Source organism: Teleopsis dalmanni, chromosome 1, assembly GCF_002237135.1.
Source record: "Teleopsis dalmanni isolate 2A chromosome 1, ASM223713v2, whole genome shotgun sequence".
Taxonomy (NCBI): Eukaryota; Metazoa; Arthropoda; class Insecta; order Diptera; family Diopsidae; genus Teleopsis; species Teleopsis dalmanni.
Window position 1 is genome coordinate 200,491,584 of NC_051846.1, and position 9,320 is coordinate 200,500,903.

At 31.1% G+C, this 9,320-nt stretch overlaps 2 protein-coding genes across 3 annotated transcripts; one reads left to right on the forward strand and one right to left on the reverse strand.

Annotated features, from left to right (window-relative positions):
* The first annotated feature begins 5,480 nt into the window (after window positions 1-5,480).
* Window positions 5,481-8,030, forward strand: LOC119671293 (splicing factor ESS-2 homolog). 2 transcript variants are annotated; one of them, XM_038081867.1, is made up of 5 exons: window positions 5,481-5,521; window positions 6,273-6,418; window positions 6,475-6,631; window positions 6,700-7,049; window positions 7,103-8,030. In XM_038081867.1, the coding sequence occupies exons 2-5, from the start codon at window positions 6,278-6,280 to the stop codon at window positions 7,937-7,939; spliced, it is 1,485 nt and encodes a 494-aa protein (XP_037937795.1). In that variant the 5' UTR covers window positions 5,481-5,521; window positions 6,273-6,277; the 3' UTR covers window positions 7,940-8,030. The 2 variants fall into 2 exon arrangements, with proteins under 2 accessions (XP_037937795.1, XP_037937794.1); XM_038081866.1 differs by lacking the exon at window positions 5,481-5,521 and having other exon boundaries at window positions 6,232-6,418.
* A 7-nt stretch (window positions 8,031-8,037) lies between these two features.
* On the reverse strand, window positions 8,038-9,293 carry LOC119671294 (sepiapterin reductase-like). Its single transcript, XM_038081868.1, has one exon. The coding sequence runs from the start codon at window positions 8,921-8,923 to the stop codon at window positions 8,132-8,134; it is 792 nt and encodes a 263-aa protein (XP_037937796.1). The 5' UTR covers window positions 8,924-9,293; the 3' UTR covers window positions 8,038-8,131.
* Window positions 9,294-9,320: the final 27 nt, after the last annotated feature.

Below are 9,320 nucleotides of genomic sequence, written 5' to 3' on the forward strand. Positions count from 1 at the left end.
GAAGCGCCTAGGAATTTTTTTTATCATTTCCAAGCAAAGTTTCACATGACAGCTCCAAAAATATTGAAACTTTTTACTTATTCAGGAGTTTTTTTTAGCTAATCTTAGTGAAATGGTAACTCATGTTGAGATGATACTGTTTCATAAAGAACACAAGAGGCGCTACGTTTTATGACAAGTCATTTAATTAATGGAATGTCTGGAAAATTTGAAACTAGTTGAAATAATGGATTATTTTTCATTAATTTTTTTTATTTTAATATAACATCAAATAAAGTATAGAAAGCGGAGTCAAATGTCAAAATTTTCTCATTAGTATCCTACGATTATTAACGGTTAGTTATTTTTATATATCTTTCATTGAACCGACGGATATTTTAGAACTTAAACATGAGAATATGAAAAGACCTGTCAATAGTTTTACTTTGGATCTGTGTTATGTTAGAAAATTTTCTCCATAGATTTTAAAATCTATGGAGGACCTAAGCCTGTTTAACAACAGTCTTCCATTCTTCTCTGTTTTTTATCTTTGTTTTCTAATTTCTTATGTTCATATCTTCTAAGTCCTGCTAAATTAAAACATTGTTATTATTGTTATATACCGAAACATTTAAATCGAATTTAAAACAGTTTTATTTAAAGTGTGTGAAACTGATAAAATAAATAATATAGTTTATTATCTATTTGATAAACCATCCCGCATTTGCACTAAAAAATTACGTCTATCATAATTTTGTATTATGCAAATAATATAATCTTTGTTCACACTTATTTGATAGATTTACGAGCGAAGTATAATAAAAGCTATAATACAAATGTCAAAACCTTTACAGTCCGCAATCAACAAAGAGCCCAGTTCTAAAATATGCTTATAATGAAAAATATTAATTATCTTAAAAGCGTAAAGCGATATCTCTTTACCTTTGTTTTTAACGTTACAAAAATAAATACTTTTATAAATATTTTATGATGCACTTAACTATAAATTGCATGATCATTCCAGGCAGAACAATTCATCTAGGACTTGGATCTGTTGATGCTTGCCATCAATATATGATTTTTATTGGCTATAGAAAGTTCTACACACTGTGCTTTTGATTGTGTCTTAGTTCTTCGTTTTCATCTTTTATTTGTGATTTAGTTATTATGTTATCGTGTTGTTGTTGTGGTTTCTGAAGTTAGTGCTATTGCGCAGTTTTACTCTTTTGTGGCTGGGGAATTTATCCCTGCCCCACACGGCTATAATTATGCAGGAATTTATATCGTTTATTTATCTTTTAATTGATGACGGACCGTAGGTCAGCATATCTTCCTGTGGGTCCTGAGCTGGACTTAACTTTTGAGAATAATTTTAGGGCTCTAGGTCTGATATATTTTTTCACTGAGTCGATCCTTAGATCTCTGTGTATGTCTGTAGTTCTTATATACCATGGAATCTTAAACTATTATTTAGTAATCATCTAGTAAAGGTTATGCTAAGGTATTGAAAAAAAATTGACTGTAAATGTTTTGATAAGCAATAAAAAATATATAGATAATAAATATATAGATACGACAATAATATTATTGAACATTGATGTATAAACTGACTTTATCCTTTACAAATGCATACATATTTCATTAGCTTATCTGAAAAATAAATACAACCGTCAATAGTTTTGTCGCTCAAATTTAAAATTTGATATTGTATAATAGTTTGACAAGAAAAAAATGTTCTATTGATGGCATCTGTAAACTATTTTTTCTTCCAAGTTCAAGTGGATCGAACTGAGTAATCTTTGATGTTTTCGATTCAAGTGAGTAACGCCTTTTTGTTATGGTTTCCCCTTTTCAGGCATATATTACCTTTGTTCACATTTCAAGTGGACTCATTATGTAGGAGTATATGAAGCACAAACACATGATTCCGTACTCGTATTTCTAAGCGGTAAAAACTCAAAACCCCTTTTCGTTTAGTTGATCGCATAATACTGCTTAAGAATTTATATACATAAATACATTTGATAAATACAAAAGTTGATCATTACAATATATTGTACATAAGTTTTTATTTTAAATATATGAAAAACAATTTTACTAGATTTACTCAGTGAATACTGAAGGTGAATTACTAATAAAGCAAATTTTTCACGCACTTAACATAAGTGAACGCTGTTGACAACATTTCGCGATTTTAAATGTTAAGCTTGTGCTTCCCTGCTTCTTGCTGACTTATATGCCTTGAAAGCTGTTGATGTGGCCATTGATGTAATGGTGTGATGTAAATAAGTGAGAAGTATGCAATATTTTATGAGGCATAAAAGGCAGATATATATAAATATGTGTTTTATGACACAAATTGTTGCAATTTATGGCTTTTTCTTGAATACAGTAAGAATAATACGACACTTATTTTAAGAATTAAAGGATTTTATTTAAGTTTATGTAGACTTAATTTTTAATTCATTGATACTCATTTAATTTTTATAAATACATGATTTAAATTAATTAATTGATTTGATTATAAATAGATAATAGTTTGTTACTTATATCACATTGAGGACAGTACAGATATGTCATATGTCTCATGTCATATGAAAAGAAATCCATTTCGAATAGAAAATGGTGATGATAGGGAGAAAATTTTCAAATCCAAAAGAAATTGTTTTAATTACCATATAGATTTAATTGTCTATTTATTAATAAAGGTTTTGTTTGAGTTTTATGTCATATGAAAAGAAATCCATCCCGCTATCCAGCGCTTTCAAAATAAAACATTACGTTACATCGTAAACGCTCCATACTACATTAGAAACAGTGATCTCCACCGTGACTTTGGCCTGCCAACAGTCGACGACATGGCTAAAAGGTATGCCGTTGAAAACACATGTCAACGTTACAGCATCAAGTCTTCTCCAGACGGTTGCAGTATCTAGACGGCTAAAAAGGGAAACAGTGGGAGACCTAATGGACAACTTGTAGCAAAATAGCTTCATTTTTACCTTAAATATTCCAATCAAATTGCTTATTAGTATCTCTTATTTGTTATTTATACTAGGCACAATATTAAAACAATTTTTGTCTATATTTTAAGAATCGTTAATAAAAAAATAAAAATAAAAAAAATATGAAAAGAAATCTATTTTGATTAGAAATTGGTGGTGAACGTAAAAAAAAATTTCAAATCCAATTCCTTCTGAACGGTTGTGTTAATCAAGTAAACCCTTGGGCTGACCATATAGCTGTTCTGGATATCGCCAAATATACATCATTATAAAATTTGCTCACATTAAGATTAAATTTTTTATTAATATTCTGAAATTTGTGTGTCTGCATATAAATGACTATATTAAAATATTGATTTTCGTGCTACTTTCTTATGAAAAAAAGTTCAAGGAACATTTCAATTGTGTATCTTTAACCGATGAGTAATTTCTTTTGCCACAGCAAGTATTAAATTTTGCTCACAGATGAATTTGACTACCCCAAATTAATACCGCAGGGAATATTAACAAATTTTTGTATTAAATTTAATTGTTTTCATTTTCTCGTTAATATCATTACTCAAATAATAAATTACTTTTTCATTCATTTACTGCAGCTCATCAATTAACGCAGCATCATCTGTGCGCACCAAGATTGGCGACCAACTCGTTCGAAATACGACAATGTCAGCAATTAAAACGAATGACGCCGCTCAGTCTTGATTCATAGGAAATTGAGCGCGTAATTCAAATTCAAGCACAAATAAAAATTCGTAATTAAACCGCACTCCTCTCCCAATCTCCCATACAAGAACTATTCAATATTTATGTTGTGATCAACCAAATAGGAAGTTACAGGCTATAAAAATCGGTGGCACGTTTGCTGCAAATGTTTATTAGTTCTCTGCCTTCACAGAACTTCACAGAACTTCCAGACTTTGTCATTTTCTACATGAACATTCTGCAGAAGTGTTGAAATGTTCGGTATATTAATGTTATCGATGACAACGATGTTGTGTGCATAAAAACCATTAAAATGCAGCGCCTAAAATGTGCGACTCCCAATTTAGTCGTGAAGTACGCTTCATCGTTGGAGAGCCTATGGAGTACTCCGAAAATAGCATAAACAAAAAATAATATTTAGAAAGCATATTTCAACTTTCAAAAACATTAAAGGGACAACAAAAATTATGAGAATATTATTACCAACTGTTAAAAGATTTGTGATTCGCATATATGTTCCTACAAGCGCATAATACACGCACTTCATATTGTAGACAATATATAGTACCAGCAGTTCGGAGCATAGCAGATGCACATTAGTCTCGTCAATATTGAGACATTTAGAGTTATTTGTGTAACAATTTTATGATTAAAAAATTAATAATTTAAAACTTTCTAAATGTAATCCAAATTCTTAGTTTAAAAAATTGGAAATATTGTTTAGTTTCTATTAAAAATTGATTCAACTAACCGACTGTGATGTTTGTAGTACAGAGAAGTTTACGAAAAACTATGTTTCCAGTACAACGAGTCACTAAAAGCATAGCAGATTTTTTTTTTCTAATAACTGAACTTTACCTACATCCTGTAATGTAAGGGACCTGGTCAAGTTTATAGAACTGTCAGGTTAGTTTTCCTTCACCGAATGTGGGAGTCGTTACCCTTTTCGGCATTGGCTGTATACTGATTTAAATCTATGTACGTAACAATGCTATTCCTATGGTATCACAATGGGCCATTATTTGAACTCAAGTGGGTTTTTTGGAAACAAGGCTGTCACTTCAACCTACCTATTTTACCTAGTAGACTACATTGTCTTGCGAATAAATGTCAGAATGTGTTATTGGAAATAGAAGCTGCCAGTCCGATATTTTTCTCCTATGCCAGATCACATACAGACAGTCCTATATAATGTAACTAAAAATCTCGTTTTAAGTAGAAATCATATTCTGTCACATGTTATATTAATTTTCATATCATTTGAGAAAAATATAATTATTAACCTAATAGCATTAAGATAATACTAAAAATTAAGATGAGAAAACTTCTTAAAACAAGCAAGTTAAAAGAAAGTACTTCAAATCATTCTTTATTTTTTTCTTAGCTGGTCGTAAAAGTCGTATATAGTCCTTGGCTGCATACAGTAGCCTCCGTCAGTTAGCTAAAGCCTACGCCAGGCAATCAGTCAGGCGGCTTGTCGCAAGTTACTAATACAGAATGCGGTATATTGATATTTATATTATAAATATCAATATATATTCACTTTTTCAGTGGAAAATGATTTACTAGTTTTTCTTAGCCTCGTATTAACTTTTAATATTACAAATGATATAAAACTGCAAATTTCCACATTTTCAAAATTTTGTCCAACATATTTTTTCATATAAAAGGAATGCGAGTAGTAGGCTTTACATTTCTTCTTATTGTACTGGTCGCGTTCTTCAGTACAGTTTCTGTATTACTTCTGCCTTCTGCATATTAATCTGACAAAATTTTACGTTGAATTTTTAATTGGTTATTCTAAATTTTAGAGTTCCCCTATGATATAAATCAATGTATGTTGAATAACTGTTTTATAATTCTAAATTTGCATTTTACTCACCACATAGTTAAAACCAAGCATCTTGTATACAGCGTAAGTAGAATGTTCATTAAACCGTTTAAAGTTTAAATCTAATTCAAAATACATTTCAGAAAAATCCAGTACATATATATTACATATATTATTATATCTGGGCTTGAAATCAAAAACATAACACTTTTAAGTCAAAATGGAACTTCTCAAAATTTATTAATCATTAGTTAATCATTAGTTTACCAATATCTAAAATTAAGCAAAAATGTCATTAATTATATTTTTAAACGTTATTAAAGAAAATATTTCCATGTAATAAGTATAATTAAAATTACAAACTGCTTAAAATAATTATTTAATATTTAGACAATTCTAATAATAATTTGACATTAAGAATTGTTGAAGAAGCATATAATTTAAATTAATTACAATTTTTAAAATAAATGTGTAAGCAAAAAGACATACATATATTGTCTTTTAGTTTAATATTGTGTTCTAAACACTATATATTAACTATATATATAAAAATATATATTAAGCATGTGTGAACGTCATTTGTTCTTTATATAAAATATTTCAAATATACGTTAGAACTGAAAATAAATAAATTTTGTGGAATGTGGAACTTGGGATACACGTGAGATTTGGCAGCACTTCAATGTGTCATTGTCAGCTGTAGATATTTGTAATCGAAAACTTAAAGTGAAATTTTTGTTTTTTGTTTATTATAGACAAAATGTCTGAAACTCCAAAAACTCCAGGAAGTTTAGCAGTAGCAAATATAAAAAGTCGTGATAATGCTTTAGTTGAATTTAAGCGGCCTATTGGTACAGTGAAGAAAAAACAAAAAATACTAACAGAGGAAAAGTACATAGAGGTGTGTTAAAAGGCTTAGTTGTGAAATATTCATTTTGAAATTATTTTATTTTATAGGAACTTTCGAAAATTATACAGCGAGATTTCTTTCCTGATTTGGAAAAATTACGTGCCCAAAATGATTATCTCGATGCTTTGGAACGAAAGGATTATGCACAAATGGAAATTATACGCTCAAAATTCAGCGGACGACAACCAACAGCTCGAAGTCGTTGTAAGTATTTAAATTAACTTAGGAACAATAATAATTATTTATAATATAAAAAAATGTTTTTCTATCAGCTATGACGCCAGATACTTTTGAAACACCAACTAGTAACATTGGACATACACCACGGAATGAGTCACATGGAAATGATACCCCAAAATCTACATTATCGACATCATCAAATAAATTGGAAAATAGTGTAAAATCCTTGTCAGATAAACATTCACTTGATTCATTTCTACAAGCATATACCAGTGAAGATAATTACAGTTTTCAAGAAATTATTGATACTGCAGAACAAAAATTGCGCGAAAAGTTTTCAGTACTATACAATGAAGAAAAAATCTCTGCGGATAAACTAGCACGTGCACTTACTTTGCCAAGTATAGAAAAGCAATTTGAAGATCCAGATCCAATGAGAAAAGTATGTACTCACAAATATTTTAAATATATTTTTAACTAAGTAATTATTTTTAGATTGAAACATGGACCTATAAAAATATGAATTCTATTATGTATATACCAGATGGTGTGGAACTGACTGAAACAGAACGCGTTGAAGCTGTTAATCGGAAGCAAATTATACAACACAATGCAACACGGCTTTCAGTAAATCCATTCAATGAAGAATTAAGCCAGAAGACTGTTACGAATGCAGCCCTTAGTCAAGCCACATCAACAAGTGAGAAATTTGGTGTCGATGGAAAAATAGTAAGCAAAGAACAAACACCACAAATAAAGGGTTTTAGTTTAGTAAAAACACCTTCGCCCAGACCGGGTGATGCATTTTCGCCATTAATGACATGGGGTGAAGTAGAAGGAACGCCATTTCGTCTAGATGGCTCTGATACGCCAGTGCGTTCAAATGCAGGTCCCTCATTTAAAATAAATGAGAACTCACGACGAGAAACTATTGCGCTTGAATTGGCTGAAAAAGTTGGAGAGAAAATGCGTGCACAAAAACAGCGTGCAATGGATACAGCCAGAAAAAATATTAATTCACCACTCATACGTAACAATATAGATAGATTAGCATCAATGTCACCTGCAGCACGTCGTTTTGCAACCACTAAGTTGGGTTTGCGTACGCCGTCCATGACACCTTCCCCATTACGAACACCAATCGCAAAAACAAAATCCAAAGCACATCTAGCGATGGTAAAAACAAATCAAACGCACAAAACACCTGTAACCAATCCAAATACTCCCTCATCCGCAACGAACACACCTAAACAAATTAGTGACAAAACATATTTGACAGATGATTTGTTAAATATTCCTACAAAACGCCTAAAAGCTGCAGATTTCTTTTAATTATTTAATTGAATGTAAATAATTTTTTCTTTGTAAATCACATTTTCCAATAATCATTAAAAAAAAACTTTATTTTAATAAGTTTACATTATAAGAATTAAAAAATTGTGACTTTCGATTAAGAAAATAAGCTAACTAGCACCTTCTTACTAAGCACCTTCGCTTCCATATTTTGTTTATTTCACATGTATATTAATCCCAATAATCAACGTGATCACCTGAGTTGAAGTTTCCTGATTCCAAAATACTTATGAATTTGGCAGTAGTTTCTGTAGTTGTTAACATTGTTTTTGTATCCCTCTGTTGCTTAAAGGCCGCTGAAAGATCCTCATTAATAGTTTCTTTTTGCACCAATTCTGTCATATCTGTATCAATTGCACCAGGTGCGTAATTAAGTACGATGGAGTCTTTTGTCTCCTCAACAGCTAGAACACGAAAGTACATATCTCTAGCTGCTTTGCCGGAGCAATAAAAGCTCATTGAAGCAAAAGGCTCAATGCCACACTTTGAGCTCAAATTAACCACCAATTTGGGCACACCAATAAATTTTCGATAGAATTCGCAGTTCAATGAAACTGTAGAAAACAAGTTCAAATGATAATATTCGGTCCAGGCTGAGGTGTCTGAAACATCAACAGCACGTTTGGAGACATCACCAACAGAGCCAGCGTTGTGTATAATAAAGGCACGTTCAAAATTTTTACCTTCTTCATCGGAATCACTAAGCGAATGATGCAATATTTCTTCAAACTCCGATTCTTTGGCCTTTGTAAGATCAATTGAAAATATGCATACTTTCAAATCTTTTTTCAAGGCTTCAATAGCAAGTTTGGTTTTATTTAAACCATCGACACTTCGTGCTAACAATACAACAACAGAACCCGCTTTCAGCTTTGCTGCAATTTGTATGGCCATGGTTTGTCCAATACCACGTGAGGCACCTGTGATTAGAAAATAAGTTTTCTGTTCCAAGTCTAATACCATGTTTTTTTTTTTTTTTGATATCAAGTTAATTCAAAAAAAAATTCTATACTAGACACTTGTTGCAATACAGAATCACCGCTGAGCGACTACTGAAAACCATCTGTGCTTTTGTGCAGTTGAAGTAAATACCTCTCCACTTCTCCCATCGCCTTTCAATACAAATCCGGACCAAATCCGCGCATTTTCTCAACGCTGATTCATAAATCGCCTGAATTGAATTTATTTTTATTGCTTCGCTCTCTTTTTATCAATTCACAAAGCTTTGATAAGCTCGCACTCTTGCTTACCAAATTATAAATTCAGAGATTCAGTGTACCGTAAAAGAGGGGTGTTGTGGTAGGTTACATGTGTGAAAAAGTAAAATACTTAAGTCAACAAACGCATTGAGATATTTTAA

What these genes read in the sequence shown, in the direction of transcription:
- LOC119671293 (XM_038081867.1), top strand. Translation starts at nt 6,278, where the DNA reads ATGTCTGAAACTCCAAAAACTCCAGGAAGTTTAGCAGTAGCAAATATA. An exon ending in CAGAGGAAAAGTACATAGAG is followed by an intron (nt 6,419 to 6,474) that starts GTGTGTTAAAAG and finishes TTTATTTTATAG; the next exon opens with GAACTTTCGAAAATTATACA. An exon ending in ACCAACAGCTCGAAGTCGTT is followed by an intron (nt 6,632 to 6,699) that starts GTAAGTATTTAA and finishes TTTTTCTATCAG; the next exon opens with CTATGACGCCAGATACTTTT.
- LOC119671294 (XM_038081868.1), bottom strand. Translation starts at nt 8,923, where the DNA reads ATGGTATTAGACTTGGAACAGAAAACTTATTTTCTAATCACAGGTGCC.